The 16,463-nt window shown below is 35.3% G+C and overlaps 1 protein-coding gene across 9 annotated transcripts in view; it reads right to left on the bottom strand.

Annotated features, from left to right (window-relative positions):
* Positions 1-16,463, bottom strand: part of LOC128985614 (FERM domain-containing protein 8) — a 140,494-nt gene that overhangs the window by 16,844 nt on the left and 107,187 nt on the right. For 6 of the 9 annotated variants that reach the window (XM_054405314.1, XM_054405323.1, XM_054405345.1 and 3 more), the window contains 2 exons: positions 10,623-10,755; positions 2,527-2,634 (listed from right to left, as the gene is read on the bottom strand). In XM_054405314.1, coding sequence (XP_054261289.1) covers positions 2,527-2,634; positions 10,623-10,755 — 241 coding nt within the window. Of the gene's footprint in view, positions 1-2,426; positions 2,635-10,622; positions 10,756-11,400; positions 11,502-16,463 lie in introns of those variants that run through there. The other 3 variants (XR_008490053.1, XM_054405356.1, XM_054405335.1) reach the window with 3 other exon arrangements.

The following is a 16,463-nucleotide window of genomic DNA, read 5'->3' as shown; positions in this document are numbered from 1 at the left end:
GTAAAAATGAATTAGGTTATACATAAAATGCAATCCTATATGACATTGCAGTACGTACTTTGCCAACAGCATACATTTTATTCTACCTAGTGATTGTGGATTTCATGTCGATTTTGTGTATGCGGTAGTTTATTGTCTATTGGCGTTTGTGCAAACTAGAAATACCCACTTCCTGACGACGACAATTACATTTGGTCGCATCGCGTTGTGGTTAATTTTGCTGTGCTCAATCGCCGAAGAACGTTTTGACTTCAGCATTTGAGTAAACTAGTTTACCCACAACGTGGTCTGGGCATTTCGCTTCGGCCAATGTCCGAAAAGATATGCTCAATCCGTGACGTGGGTATTTTACACTGTCCACATTGCGAAGTGGGTAAACATTTCGGACATTGTCCGAATTCGGAGTTTGAGCGTAACATACTGTACATATATTCTTCAAATTTTCCAAAATTCATACAAAACTCATTCACAAATTAAATACTCTTGTACTTCATTTAAATGCCGGACTATGTTTCAAAGTAATAAAATTATAAAGATCTTACTTTAATTCTGAGATACTGGCTCAAGTGGTTTGAACTGGCAAAAGTCCCAAAAGGTACTTGAATTGACTATAACTGGCAGAAGTCCCAAAAGGTACTTGAAGACGAAAAAGGTACTAGAACTAGCAGTGGTTGATTTCTGTCTGATAACATCAAACAAAGGCGATAAATTCTATTCTCTACAAATTCTAATAATTAAAAGTGGATTTAAGATCCTTACAATGCTTTGTGAAAATTGTGCTCCTCAAGAACAAAGCTCTACAGGTTTAATAATAACAACTTACGTCAATCAATCCAGTATGTTTATGGAGGACGCACGTTTCGACCTTTAGGTCATCTTCTGCTCCGCTTTTACACTAGGTTGTTACGTACTTAGTTGCATTGTTGGTGTAGCAACCGCATCAAATAATTTACATTGTGAAACATAGTCAGACCACGTAAACATAAAAACACAAAACACGACACTGACGAAGACGAAAACATTTAATAAAACTATCACCGTGCGCACGGCTGAACGGGCTTGGGACTGCGGCGGCACTGACTTGTCCAGGCACCCTGCTTTGGACTTTGAACAAGACGTCACTCACTCCTTCTTGTATTATCCGTCAGTCGAATAATGGTATCATATACAGGATTGGCGTCTGATTGAATTTTTTCATTTAAAATATTTTTGTTTAGCTTGAAGTCTTTGTAAAGATATTCTGTAAAGAGCTTGAGAATATTAGCAGAACCCCAGGAACAAATATTAAATCAAAATATGCAGAGCACTTAAGTGAACTGGGACACACTTATACAAATATAAGTAGTAACTTGGAAATCCTAGCGAGGGAAAAGAAAGGACAGCGGCTTGACAGAATAGAGGAAATGGCCATATACAAAGACTTCAAGCTAAACAAAAATATTTTAAATGAAAAAATTTAATTTAAATTCTCACTTTGGACTCTCACTTTGGGTAAACCCAAAGAGGCTGGCTTACCCAGTCGTCCATAACTATGACCTACTTGAAATGCCGATTCCGACACCGAGCAGTTACCTCCCCTTTGGGGGCTAAACTTGACCCTTTTTCACCTCCCAGGACGAGACTACTTCCAAAGCCGAGGATATGCCTCACAAAATGTCAGTCGTACACAACAGGCAGGACGAGCCCGAAGAACTCAAGTCACAACCACAGCCACAGGCAGGTGGGAGACCGAAGTCTCGCAGAGCTGAACACCCCACCACCCTGAATGGAGGAAATGTCACTGGGGACTCTCACTTTGGGTACAACCCAAAGAGGCTGGCTTGCCCAGTGGTCCATAACTGTGGCCTACCTGAAGTGCCGGTTCAAACACCGGGCAATTACCTCCCCTCTGGGGTGGCAAGAGCTAGGGTCCGCGTGGTCGCTAGGCCACGTACCCACGCAAGCGTGAGCCCCTTCAGGTTTTTTTAACTGAACCTAGGTTTATGACTGACAAAATCACAATTGTGCAGAATTTCTATTTTAGTTTTTGTATGTAAAAATGCATAACTTCTTAACCATAATATTAATTTATTAATCAAATTATCCGAATCCAAACCTCTAATTATCTGATCCGAGCCTTAATGATCCAAACCGAATCCAATCCAAACTGAAATTTCATCATCCGCGCACCTCTAGTTTAAAGATTTTATCTTTAAATCTCAGCTTTGAGACTTATGATATTTCCTGAAATATTGGTTTTGGACGTCAAGAGACTAGGTTTATAGTCTTGGTTATTATGAAATACCCCTGATTTTAAAATACACAATAGGCTTTGACATTTCTCTAAATTGAGTTACAAAATAAGGTTTTAATAAGGGAAGGGGGGTGTTATTTGTGAATACATGGAAGATTACAAAAAAGTGGAGATAGCAAAAATGCATACATACCTTTTTATACAATGGCAAAAGTCACTTGGATCAAATGTTTCTAAACGTAATCAAACCAACACGAAACAGCAAGCAACACTTGAACTTGATTAAATTGTACCTTCATCATCGAATGTAGCGAGAGTAAGTTTACTTAGTTTGTTACCAAGACAGGATTGAGGAAGTTCTCTGTGAGCTCCAGCTACATTGTTCAGAGGCATCTGAGTATCTAGAATCACATCAGTTAACTCAGAAAGTTAATTGAAAGTTTAATTTGTACTATCAATTTTTTAATAAATGTCTTGCTTTGTTCTTGAGGAGCACATTTTCACAAAGCATTGTAAGGATCTTAAATCCACCAAACCACCGACCTTTTTTTAAAAAATTTAATAAAAATATTCCATCTTGCCTGTTGAATAATAATTTTAACTATAGAACAGAATCTAATGCACCAATATCTGGAAACTACAAAAGGTTTTTGATCAAAAAAATTATCTACTTCCTTGAACAATTGTGATTCAATGTACAGGGTGTTGCAGAAAACCTATCTATTTTCTACAGTGCACTGTTAACGACAGGTTATCTGAGGGTTGTGGGGGTTGGCTAATTGGAAAGCCTACACAATGCCATTATCTGTAGTCATAAAAGAGTGGTCATCTCAGCAACGTGCGTTTGTCATAAAGTCTTTTTTATCAAATTTCCCATATAGGGAATAAGCTATTACAGTAGTACTCATGGTAAGACCTGGAGCCGGTATGGATTTACTTTTTTGTTTTGAGGTCCCTAGAGGCTAAAAACACCTTCGTGTTTAAATTCATATATATACAGTATATGTGTCCGTTAGCGTAATAACTCGAACAAAAATTATCCGATTTTGATTAAATTTGGTACAAACGTGTAAACCTACATTTATTCGAACAAGTTCGCGAACCAGCATGATCGGACTATGGGAACGGTTGTTTATGGGGTAAAAATTGGTTTTCCCCATTTTTGACCGTAAAAACAAAACATTTTGCAAATTATTTCCAAACTCTATTGCAGAGCTTAAAAAAACAAATAATTTAGCATATTGAAGCGTTACTATGCGCCTAAAGGTTACAGAGAAAATTTCAACATATCGTAAATTTAAAATTCCCATGTTATTCTTATGAAGAATAAGTAAACTGTAAAATTTTAACAGATTATTTCAAATTTATCAGAGGGAATACAAATTATTAATATCTCATCAAAATTTGTGTATCCAAACGGTCAAACATATTCAAAGCAGGCGCTTGTTTCCACGTGGGCCTACAAAGACTGTTTTCCACAGGAGCACAAACTCTCTCAAAAGTGTCAGAGGAAGACATAGTCAAACTGTGTCCAGTCGCCTAGCTTCTCTTCAATGAGTGAATTTCCACCCTTATGTCCAATGACGTCAACACCAAATGACAACTGCAGAAGGAATTCCAGCTTGAGGAAAATGGCTCCTGATGGCCCAGAGTGCAGTGAAAGTGTAAAAGAAGTGGTCTCTGGTTTTTTATTGGAGGATCCAATACAGGTGATGATAACATGATTTGTAATGGCGACTCCCGCTCCCACTTTAAACCCAACAGTAATAATGATCTGAACAAAAACGTACAAACAGAAAAAAATTTAATAAAAATATTCCATCAAAATATTCAGCACTTACCTTCAAGGACCGAACCTTTATTAGTGACTATAAATGAATTAACTCCTCATATCGTAATCTTAACAGAACACGATATGAAAGAAAATGAATTTAACAGACACAATATACAAGATTATGATGTGAACAATTTTTATTGTAGAGAAACATGTTTCAAGGGTGGCGTCGGTATGCTTTCCCTGAAGGGTTTGAAGTGGAAGCGGGTGGATGTTCCAAATTGGTTGTCTGGTAGTTTACTTCAAGATAAGCAATTCGAATTTTGTGCCTGTAGCTATATACTTAACGGATTTAAAATTTTGGCAATTGGAGTGTAGAGGTCACCTAGCTCATATTGTTAAATATTTTTAGATAGATTAAGCATGTTAATTTCCCACTTTTCCAAAAGGTTTGTTAACATAATTTTAGGAGGGGATATAAACATTGATGTTCTAAAAAAATAACCCTAATCATAAATCACTAAAAGTTCATAAAATGAGGTATCTGGTCAATTACCCAACTAGAGTTACTGAGGAATCTGAATCAGCAATTGATAACTTTATAATTAAAAACTGTCATGATTGCAAGGTGACTGTTGAGGGAATTGTAACTTGTCTATCAGATCATGATGGGCAATTGCTCCTTATAAAAAATAAAAACCTAAATAATACAAAAGAGGTTCAATCAACTATAAAACGTACAACTTGTAACTTTAATATTCAAAATTTGAATTTATTTAGTCAATAAAGTTTGCTAATTTAACAGTTTGCTACAAACTTGCTAACTTGGTTGAAATTCATTTTAATATAAACGCCTGTAATACTTAGCAATTGCTCGAATTCGAGCAACAGGGACACTAGTTTATTTAAAAACCTCTTGGAAACTGAGATTTGGGAGAGTGTTTACATGGCTCCAGTTGAAAGAAAATATGATGACTTTTATAGTACATTTAAGCATTTTTTTGACATTTCGTTTCCCAAAATTACTGTAACAGAAAAGAAACGTAAACAAAATTGGATCTTAGAAGACCTGAAAAATGAAAAAAAAGAACTAGGTACTACGATTGGCCTTAAAACTTCGTGGAAACAAAAATCCTGCCTTGAAATACAAGTTGAAACAAAACAAACTGAAATATAGGGCAAAATTAGTCAGAGCTAAAACAAATTATTTTGAAAATAAAATACAAAAATCAGCCAATATACAAAAAACAGTATGGCAGATTATAAATTCTGAAGTTGGGAAAGGAAAGGGAACAAGAAATACAAATATTACTTTGTAGCTTAAGTGATCCTAGAACTATTAAATATTTTACTAATGTTGATCAGGATGTCAGAGGCAACCAATGTGAGAGCAACATTTAAAATCAAAGTCTTATTGAAAATGAGCAATGTATTAAAAGAGGTTTTGATTTTAAATTTATTGATGCGGGGGAGGTGGAAAAAGTAATTAACTCTTTAAAAAACAAAAATTCTGTTGGACACGATGATGTCCCTATTAAAGTTATAAAGCATGCCAAAAAATGTCTGAGCCATATTTTTTAAGTAATTTAATAAATTCATCTTTTCTATCAGGAATTTTTCCAAATCAATTAAAAAAAATCAAAAATAATACCAATTTATAAGAAAGACGACCTAGAAACTGTGTCAAATTACCATACTATTTCTCTCCTACCAGTAATATAAAAAATTTATGAAAAAATTGTCAACAGTCAGTTATTAAATTATTTAGAAGAATTTAAACTATTAAACAATACTCAGCATGGATTTAGGCCTGAAAAATCTGTAATTACAGCAGCAGTGTCATTCATAGAATCTATAATTGAATCGGTTGATAAAGGGGAGTTCACAATTGGAATTTTCATGGACCTAACTAAGGCATTTGATAGTGTCAACCACTGATAGATAAATTACTCATTTTAGGGGTTACAAAAAAATCAATAAAATGGTTTCAGTCATACCTAAATAATCGTTGTCAGTTTGTAGAAATCACACATAATCATGATAACAGAATTACAACATTTTCTTCTGAAACTGAAAGGGTTAAATGTGGGGTACCCCAAGGGTCAGTAGAGAAAGCGTTCTATTCCCTGGAAGAGTATTTTTCCACCTCCCCTCTTAGTGGTAGTAATTAATTCAGTTTTGATTATTTTCATTTCCTGGTTCTTGGTTTTAATGTCCATAATGACCTCTCCATCAACCTAATAGGAAGAATGCACGGAACTGCCACTGAGTTGCAATGACTGAATCATTACTTTTTAAAAACGACTTGATGATAAAATGCACGTTGCTCAGACAACCACTCTTCTGTGACTACAGATAATGGCATTGTGTAGGCTTTCCAAAGAGCCAACCCCCACCACTCTCAGACGCTGAACAGTGCACTGCAGAAAATAGATTGGTTTTTTTGCCACACCCAGTATAACTCAATGTGGTGCACTCGCTTAGCAATGCAAAATATTTGATGAAAAAGAGCCCCAAACAAAGAATTAGTGATGAGTCGGTTGCTGATCCAATCGGTTTGGTTTTGGTAAGGTTTTTATAAAATGCAGTTGTCAGTTTTTAGGTTTCCTCCCCTTAAATAACCTGTTGGAATATAATTTTATCTCTACTTGTGCATATAGTACACATATTTAAAATTCTAACTTGTGCTTCATGTGGAGGCTATGATATTTGAAGTTAGGTTTAGGTTTGTCAACATACTCTAATATCATCTCATCTTACTAATATTATAAATCTGAAAGTTTGTGTGTGTGTTGCTCAATCACGCATAAACTACTGGACGGATTGGGCTGAAATTTGGCATGATGATAGCTCACATTCCCGATTAACATTAAAGCATATTCTTATCTCAAAAATCCTTTTGGGCTCCGCCCCAGTGGCTCTGTAGTTCCCCATGTTAACCTTATGATTTTTCATATTTAAAAGGAATTAATGAATCTTGACAGCTGTTTCAATTAAACAAGTTGGTTCTGTTCTATGATGTTCAATAGCATCAAAGTTACAAGGATTACCAACAGGGTGCAGCACTATTATTTTTTTTTAATTTATGACTACAGCTAATTTCCAACCAAAAGGTGAGTGAGCGTAGCGAACGAACTTCAACCAGGACGTGAATGAGCCATGCGAATACTTATGAAGTTAAACGGGGCAAAGCCCGCGGAAACAGCTAGTCTATATATAAAGCCAAAAGTACCCATGAACTTTTGAGAAAACTACATGTCACACCCCCATAAACCATATACTTAAAATTTTCGTCATGACGAGAAACCTTGCAGAACTAATAACCTATTTAGTAATAAATCGTGAACACTCACCGGCAACAACACAAACAATGGCGAATAGGCCTACAAGACAGCTGACAGACTGTAGCAGTAATGACTCACTTCCGTCGTCTTCATGCGAGTATACAGAAATAACCCTGTGTGCAGAGCTGCCACTCTCTAAATCTATATTTCTTCCTCTTCAAAATGACATACTATATGACTAGTAATAATAAATTACACTGTATGTAATTCGTATTTTCCATATCGTCACCTGACGACCATTGGCCATTTGTTAAAAATTTCAAAAACAGCTGTTAAAATCGTACCGGTTGTGCAATCAATATTTTGTTCTAAATATCACTACCACAATGAAGATAAAATCAATGGCTATCCAGTGGTACCACCCGCAACATCCCAAGACGAAAATTACCCGAGCAGGGTAATGCCAAACAAGACGTATTTTGCCAGTTCCCAAGTGTCGGCTGCAAAAGTCGTGCCGCGCCAAAAATTCATTTGATTTCTAATCGTCGTGACATTGTTATATACCTGCTACAGGGTTTGTTTATGTAATAAAATGAAAGTTCAGAATGTGATCTTTCGAATGGTATATATATTATTCTCATCTGAGTTGATTATAAGTGTTTTTTTTTCCGTTAAAAAAATTTCGGCCCATATCGTCATCAGACGACTTTGGCCATTCTAAGCATCAACGTCATATCGTCACCAGACGACTATTGGCCACTGCTAGGGTTAATCCCCATACCTACAAAAAACAACTATCTAAACTCATATAGGTTAGACCAGCGTAAACCAAATGTTCAACAAACAACCATCGTCATTCGGCAGAGCTAGCAAGAGGACTACTTAAGACTTTCACTTTCCTACAACAGTCAACAATACATCTCGATAACGAAACAGTAAGTTGAAATAAAGCATTGAATGAATCTATCAAATTGCAATAGTTGATAGTCAACAAAGGAGTCTCGTGACTAGTATAACAATGGCAGACGATTCTTGAAGATATTATAAGGTACAGTATCAGATTTAGTTTGAACTGCCATACATTTTATACCAAAATATATAAATAAAAAAATATTTTATACTAAACTATAGAAATAAAACAAATAAAAATAACCTATTATATCATCATATTTTTTCACATTAATCGGTATTGGTGTTAAGTTTTACAAACCGATAAGTTACTATAAGGAACATCGATGCATCTGAATGACGCAATCTCATTGGGTCTTGGCAGAAAGAAAAGATCAGTTGATCAGTTCGACTTTAAACTCAGTGTTGCCAGATGGACGATAATTTTTGTACTTTTACAACTGTGGTATTGGCGTAAACAAACTATAAGTATAATTTTCTAATGAGTTTACATTAACATGATTTAAATTAGTCAAACTATTAATTTTTTTTACGAAATAAAAGCTATAGCAGTTTTATGATAACTTTGCCAACATTCAATGGTGTAATGATAAATATGGCAACGTCAGCCCTGCAAAACAGCTGTTTGATGGGAAAACAAAGCAGAAGCAGACTGACTAGAGAGAGAGAGAGAGAGATAGAGAGAGAGAGAGAGAGAGCAGATATGTTGACAGCTGGCGTAACAACAAAACAATGGATTGGAGTGAAGTTATGTCAACGTCAGTTTTGAATGTTTTTACTTTGAAGTGAATTTGTAACTTTAAATAAAATTGATTTTGTTTGTGGAAGTTTAATAGAAAGTAAAATAAACATATTCTGTTTGTGATTTTGATTGTGCAATTTGCAATCTGGTGGCAGAAACATGACAACTGCAGTTTGAATTGTAACTTAACCTAGGAAGATGTTAGTTTATTAAAGAAAGGCCAAATAGGCTATACAATGTGGGATTTTATTTCGTTTTTTGCCCTACTACGTTTTTGTTTGATATTTTCAGTCAGTCTGTCAGAGACGAGTGACTTGATCATTTTTATAAATGTACTGAGTGAAGAGGATAGCCCTAGTAACCATAACCTTCAAACTTAGATAGGCAGATGAAGTGCTTATCCAAGTGATTATTTTAAAATACCTAATTGCATATTGATGTTTTTAACTTATGGTACAATATGTAGTTTGATATTAGTTTTCTGTTTTATAAATAAAATTATTTTTATAAATTCTGTTTCTTATTTGCAGGTTGATTATCATGTTAGTGAGGAAGAATTTAAGGCAAGAAAAAATAAAACACACAATTAAAAGTTATGTGTAGGCCTAAATTTAATGCTGCAGCCAACAAGTAATCTAGGCCAAATTTTTTACTAGGCCTAAGGTAAGAGGTAAGTTTACTAATAATTAGTGACCATATAACTTAGAAAATTTGGTATACTTAAACTACCTACTTATTTAGGCCTAGGCAGGGTTTAGGCTAGAATGAAATTTGTTTCAGCAAAATGCTGTAAACTCAAGTTAACTGTAGAAAAAATATTATTCAATAACTTAAGCATTTATAACAAAAAATTCCAGTAGGCTAATATTACATTTGTCTGAACATTAGGATACATCTTTCAATTTTATTTGTAGAAAATTTGCCATAGGCCTAGCCTGCAAAACAATGTAGCATTTTGAAGTTGTGAATAGCAAGATGCTAAAAGTACTACCGCAGCTTAAACCCTGGGCCTAGGCCTACTTAACGCGCAACTACTCGACTCGACTCAATACTCGAGTTTTTACTCAAATAAAAAACTCGACTCGACTCGAATTGAAAAATCGCTACTCGCCCACCCCTACCAATCAATAGTTTTATTAATACTTATGAACTCAAATGGGGTGAAGCCTGTGGGTAACAGCTAGTTATGGTAACTAACTATACAATTCACTATTATATTATTTAAAAAATTCAAGGTTACAACAGAAGTTTATACTAACAAATAATAATAATATAATACAACTCACCTTTGGCTCACTAGGGGCTGCCCCCAGTCCCCCTTTTAAATGTATCCAAAATTATAATTATGTATACAAAACTATATGTGTCCATATACAAGACTATCTGTATCCAGATAGTCTTGTAAATGGACACAGACAGTCTTCTATAATATATGGACTCAGACAGTTTTGTGGACACAGATAGTCTTTGACATTGCCTAGCCATATGAGTTATTTGAAAAACCCGTCCTTGAAGCGGAAAAAAAACGTATCTGGATTCTGGACTGGATTTGGATCCGAAGATCCGGAAACTACCCCTGGAAGACCTTAAAGTTCCATATGAGGAAATAAATAGCTCCAGATAACCAAATACATCATGACCTACTTCTACATTTGATAATTTGCGAGTTGAAGTACTGACCATCACTATCAGTGGCAGTATCATATACTGGTGGTCTGTCAGTCTCATCAGTTGCAGGCTGTTTGGTTGTCACTGAAGTTTTCTTTTTGATGTCCTCAACAAATCCTGAGATCAAAGCGTCCATCATCACAGCCTAAAATATTAGAACATTTAATTTCCACAATTAGGATTACATTTTAAATTGCTTTATTTTGGTTGGTGTTTTATATCTTGTTTCAAAATTGTTGGATAGTAGGTTTACGTACACTGATGTTTAAAACTGTAAGCATGGTGTTTTGTTGTTAAAACTAGCTGTGTGCCCGTTCTATGGACGGGGATCTTTTGGTGAGTTGAAAGGTATATTCAGATCAGCAGTTGGGTTCCATATCAAGTGTGCATTTTTTAGATATGCAGGCAAAACTATTATAGGAATACTCATAACCATCGCAAACACAATATCTGACAGTTTCAGCCCAAAACCAAATGCTTCACAATTAAATGTCACCCGGGTTTAAATCTGTTAAGTTCTATACAGTGAGCAATCTCAAAACATAATAAGCCGTTTAGAAGACACTATTCAGTTTTATCAAGAAATATTATTAGAAAAAGAAAAATACATTGAAATTAAAAACAGTTACATAAATGAACAACTTGTTTCCCTTGAAGTAATGGAGAGTGCTTGGAAAATCGGAAAACAAGAGTTAGAAAGTCTTAGAAAAATAACAAAGCTACAAGAGTTGGAGCTAAATCAGCTGAAAATTTTTTATCAGGCTGGAGAAACAACAAATACACTTAGTACCTTAGGAGGAGTTCCCACAAGCAACTCTTTTGATGTGCTGGAATGTCAGGAGATGTCCATCTTGGAAGACTGTGGAAGGGATGTACTGGGAATTTGTCAGTCTGAAGAAGGAAAAACAAGTAAACACAACAAAAGAAGATCAAATCAACAAAATCCCAACTCACAAAAATTAAATGCTGCATTAAAAAAAGGACAATAAGTTTCGACCTAGGGTAGCTATTGAAGCTGATAGCCAAGGCTAGGAACCAGCTTATAATTTAATTTTTTAAACAGTAGTAAGTTCAACATTCAAGATTTTTGGACATGTGCAAAATGGAGCACCTCTTAAAGCCATCACTGGAGCAACTTCAGCAAACACTGCATATAAAGCGTTTAAAAACAAAGACTATTAGACTACATTGTTTGGATTGGTGGGACAAACAATATACAACCGAACACATCTCCTGATCAACTTGTAGCAGCCTTGGAGAAGGAAGCCATAAATTACAGCCATACAAATCTAGTCATTGCTACCATTCGATTAAGGTATGATCTTGAAAATAAATCAAAGGAGAACTTTATTATTGATAGTATAAATCACTCTACCAGATGTAAGATTAAAAGATACTCTCACTTAAAACTTCTGGACCTGCACCTCTATCTTGAAAGGCGACATCATACTTCTCACGGACTTCATATTAATAGATCGGAAACGGTGTGGTTGCGCTCTTGTTGAAGGAGATTATATGCTCAAGTGAAACAATTGATAGACATGGCTACAAACACCCAGCCAGGAAGAATAATTGCCAAAATAAATCTTCTCATCTCAGCATGCAGGCTCCATATGAAGAACCAAAAGTTATGCCTGAACATCGGCTCTACAGTGAGGCAGCAGTTCAACAGAGTGATCCACTGCTTTCCACATCCGAACTAGAGACAACTATACACTGCCTCAACACCAACAACCTGAGCCATGATCTTAAAAAAAACTTCACGTCAGCAACCCAAGTATATGTAACTTAGCTTTAAATAAACGTGTAAATAAGCCAAAACAATTAAAAAATATAAATTGTAATGTAAATAAAAAAAAAATTCTAAAGAAATGCTTATCAACTCACTTAAATATTCAGGGATCAAGTTTAAGTAAATTTGTTGTCTTAAAAGTTGTTTTAGATCATTTAAAACTTGAACCAGAAATTGTTTGTTTGTCAGAACATTGGATGGATACAAATGATGTTCACTTGCCTAACTGTTTTTCCTCCTATAAGCTAGCCTCAGTTTACCACAGAAATGTAAAAAGTAGGGGAGGGGTATGTATTTTTACAAAAAATAATACCACTTTTAAAGAAAGGAAAGATATTGATTCTATGGGAATTGAAGAAGTTTTTGAATGCACTGCTATTGAAACTGAGTAATGAAAAGTCAACCAAAACAATATACATTGTAATTTACAGAACTCCGAATGTTTAAAACCAAAAGATTTTTTTCTCATGCTTTGAAAAACTATATGAGCACCTTGAGGCAGAACAACAGTTGTGTCCAATATACATAAGTGGGGATTTTTTTTTAAGCGGGGATAGACATGCAAATTGATGATGAAAAATGTGTTAGGTTTAAAACTTTGTTTCAGTCTTTTGGGTACAATGCCATGATCAATGAGTATACTCGAATAACACCAACTACAGCCACTTGTATTGATAACGTAATTTCAAATGTATAAATAGTATGGATAAGGTTTGTGAAGTAGTGGACTTTGGGAGATCTGACCACTTAGGTCAGGTAATTTGTCAAAGAAATGAAAGGCCTAACCAATGTAAAAAAACTTGTTGAAGCGGGTCATAAAGAAGGAAAACGTTCTTGGTATGTTAAACGGTCTGATTGAAGAGAACTGGACTAATTGCATGTCAAACCTTAGTTCTAATGATAGTTTCAATAATTTCTTTGGAATATTCTATGATTCTTTTTTAAATAATTGCCGAATTAAACAGAAATCTCTGTCAAAAAAGGGGAGAAATTATCAATGGGTAACAACAGGTATTAGAATATCCAGTAAAAGAAAATGGGAGCTTTATAAAATTTCTAGAAATAATACAAATCCTGTTTTCTTAGAATACTTTAAAAATTACAAGAAGGTTTTGAAGAAAGTAGTTTGGGCAGCCAAAATGAGGTACAACCTAAATTTGTTAGAGAATAGTGATAATGTAGGTAAAACAACATGGAGCATTGTAAAGAGAGAAATCGGTACACATTGAAAAACAGAACCTTGTCTAGGAATCAAAAATAAATAGGTGAACCCATGTGAATTCGCATGAATAATAAATTAGGATATTATAGCAACGTCGTTAGAAGTTGCATTGTTGTATCGGCGTTGGTCTTGAGCTCGATCGTTGGCTATATACAATTATACAAGCTAAGGTCTTTTTGCTGTTCAGTAGGAGTATTTTGCAAGAAAGAGCTCATCATGCTGAAAACTTGCGCGTATGGATTAATATCAACCAAATGTTGAGTCAAAATGTGCATGAGTTCAGTACTGCAAGAGCCATTAGCTTTGTTTAGCATTCTTTCTCGAACAGCAGTTTCGACGTCCGTAGATATAAGCTTGGGCATATGTGGGATGCTCCCCTTCTGACGGTTGAAAGGTGCCAATTAAGTGATAAATTGTGTCGTACACCTTATACATGAAAGGCCCTCCATCGTTATGTTCTTTAATTTTAGCTCGAGTGCTGACCATTGCAAGCGCAGAGTTGTACGATCTATGTTCTCTTTGTAGTTTCTCCTCAAATGATTTGCTCCATTAAGTTACTTTATGGCAGCAGGAAGAAAATCCTTCGCCTCGTCCTCTTTGTTCTTCTTTAAAATGTAGCGCACCACATTTGTGACATTTTAATGCCATCTCGCCAAGTGAATGCTGCTGAATTCTTGTATTTGTCAGTGTAATTTTGTAAGCAAACGTTGCCACTAACTATTCCAGCTCCTCGTCCTTACGTTTGCTTGCCGTATGTTGACTCGCCATGTCCGACCGGCAATATTTCTTTGTCATCGGGTCCTTGGCATGTTTAAACAAAAATATAATGTAAAACTTTTCTCCCGTCGTGTCCTATAGGTAACATTTCTTTGCCAGGTTTCTAATTACTTATAAAAACATGCAAACTGTTTACATTTCAAAACCAAACAAAACAACTGGGATTTAATTTTTATGTGAACTAATGTATTGACATCTGTTTCAGAATGTAATAATATTCAAATCAATCACAATTTTATCCTTATGGAAGGAACTTTGAGGGCAGCCCACGCCCTTAAAAAGATATATTTCAAAAAATCTAAAGCCAGTTTGCACATCTACACACCTAGGCGAACATTTTGGTATATAATATGTGGGGTTAAATTTTAAAACAAAAAAGCCTTATTGTTCACAAAGTTTCATGTCGCGTATTGAATATATAGATGGGGAGGTTATTGACGTTACTATAAAAGTAGCTGATTGCATGAACCATCACTTCATTGGTGTAGCAAATAAATTTCAGTCCCAGGTTTCGGTGGCAGATTCAATCGCCAAAGCAAAAATGGCACCTTTAAATGTCCCACATGCATTTGAATCCAAGATTGTCTCTGAATCCGATGTTATCTCTTGTATCAATCGATTAAAGAATAAGAGTTCAACTGGTTGGGATGAAATTCCAACAAATGTAACAAAATCATTGGCTTCTTCAATTATAAAACCACTCACTCATTCTATCAACATCTGCTGACAGGAGTCTTCCCTGACAAATTGAAGTATGCTCAAATTATAGATATAGCCTATTTAAAAAGGGGGACTCTGAAGAAATTCCAAACTACCGACCAGTGGCTCTCTTACCTGTGTTTTCAAAAATATTTGAGGAGGTTGTTCTCTCACAAATTGTTCAAACAATTTATTGAACAAGAATCAATTTGGTTTTCGGAGAGAGAGAGAGAGAAGCACGTCTGATGCAATAGTCGATCTAGTTTCTGAGACAGTGGAGGCCTTGGACAGGTCGCAGAGAACCTTTGGTGTTTTCTGTGATTTGTCTAAGGCCTTTGATTGTGTAAGGCATGACATTCACTTGGACACACACTTGGAGAAATTGAGATTGTATGGGATTGTCAAAGATAAATCCGGTGTCAAACATTTTTCTGAATGGAGCTCAGTAACCCATGGTGTTCCGCAGGGATCAAAATTGGGGCTTCTTCTGTTCATCCTCTACATCAATGGCTTGTCTTTTTCACTTTCTTCCAAAATTATTCAATTCGCTGATGACACAACAATGCTAGTAAGAGCACCTTCAATTTTTTCTGCAACTAAGATTGCATCCCGAGATTTAGATTCCATGATAACTTGATTTGCACATCTAAACTGTTTCAAAACTCATCTTCTTCATTTCCCTATTTCCATAATCCGCAACTGAAGGCAGGTGAGTTAACAATCAAACTAAAATCAGGTGATTCCATAAAATCTTCTACAAATACTAAATTCCTGGGCGTAAACATAAATGAAAATCTAAAATGATACATTTGAGATCTGATCATCAAATACAAATTAGCTTGTCTCTACCAAAAGCACTGTTTGGTCTAAGGGTGGTTTTTAAGACTTCGGGTTTGCATGCAGCTCTTGCTGTGTATCATTCTTATTTTATGTCTAGGTCTTCCTATGGTATTATCTCATGGGGCAGCTCCCCCATTACCAGGAATATTTTTATCTTAAAAAAAAAATTGCCGTTTGAATTTTAGCTGATACCAGACCACGTTCCTCTTGCCGCCCCCTTTTTATTCAACTGTGTATCTTTGTAAAAAGAAATTATAAGGAATTTCTGTTGAAAAATTACACTCATCAATATAACACCCGACACAGGAATGATCTTCAATATCCTGTGCATAGAACAGCTCTGTATGAAGGATCGCCTTGGTACATAAGTAGGAAAATTTACAATAACCTCCCAGATCAAATTAAAACTGAAGAAAGTATGCCATCCTTAAAAAGAAAATAAAAATTTTATCTCATTCTCTTGTGTCCTTATTCCCTAGATGATTAAATAAAAACTTAGCTTTAGGTTTTATGGATTGATAAA

This window comes from Macrosteles quadrilineatus, unplaced genomic scaffold (genome assembly GCF_028750875.1).
Source record: "Macrosteles quadrilineatus isolate MER2022 unplaced genomic scaffold, UCM_ALF_1.0 Scaffold_1__1_contigs__length_201487025, whole genome shotgun sequence".
Taxonomy (NCBI): Eukaryota; Metazoa; Arthropoda; class Insecta; order Hemiptera; family Cicadellidae; genus Macrosteles; species Macrosteles quadrilineatus.
This window is presented reverse-complemented; position numbering and strand designations above follow the sequence as displayed.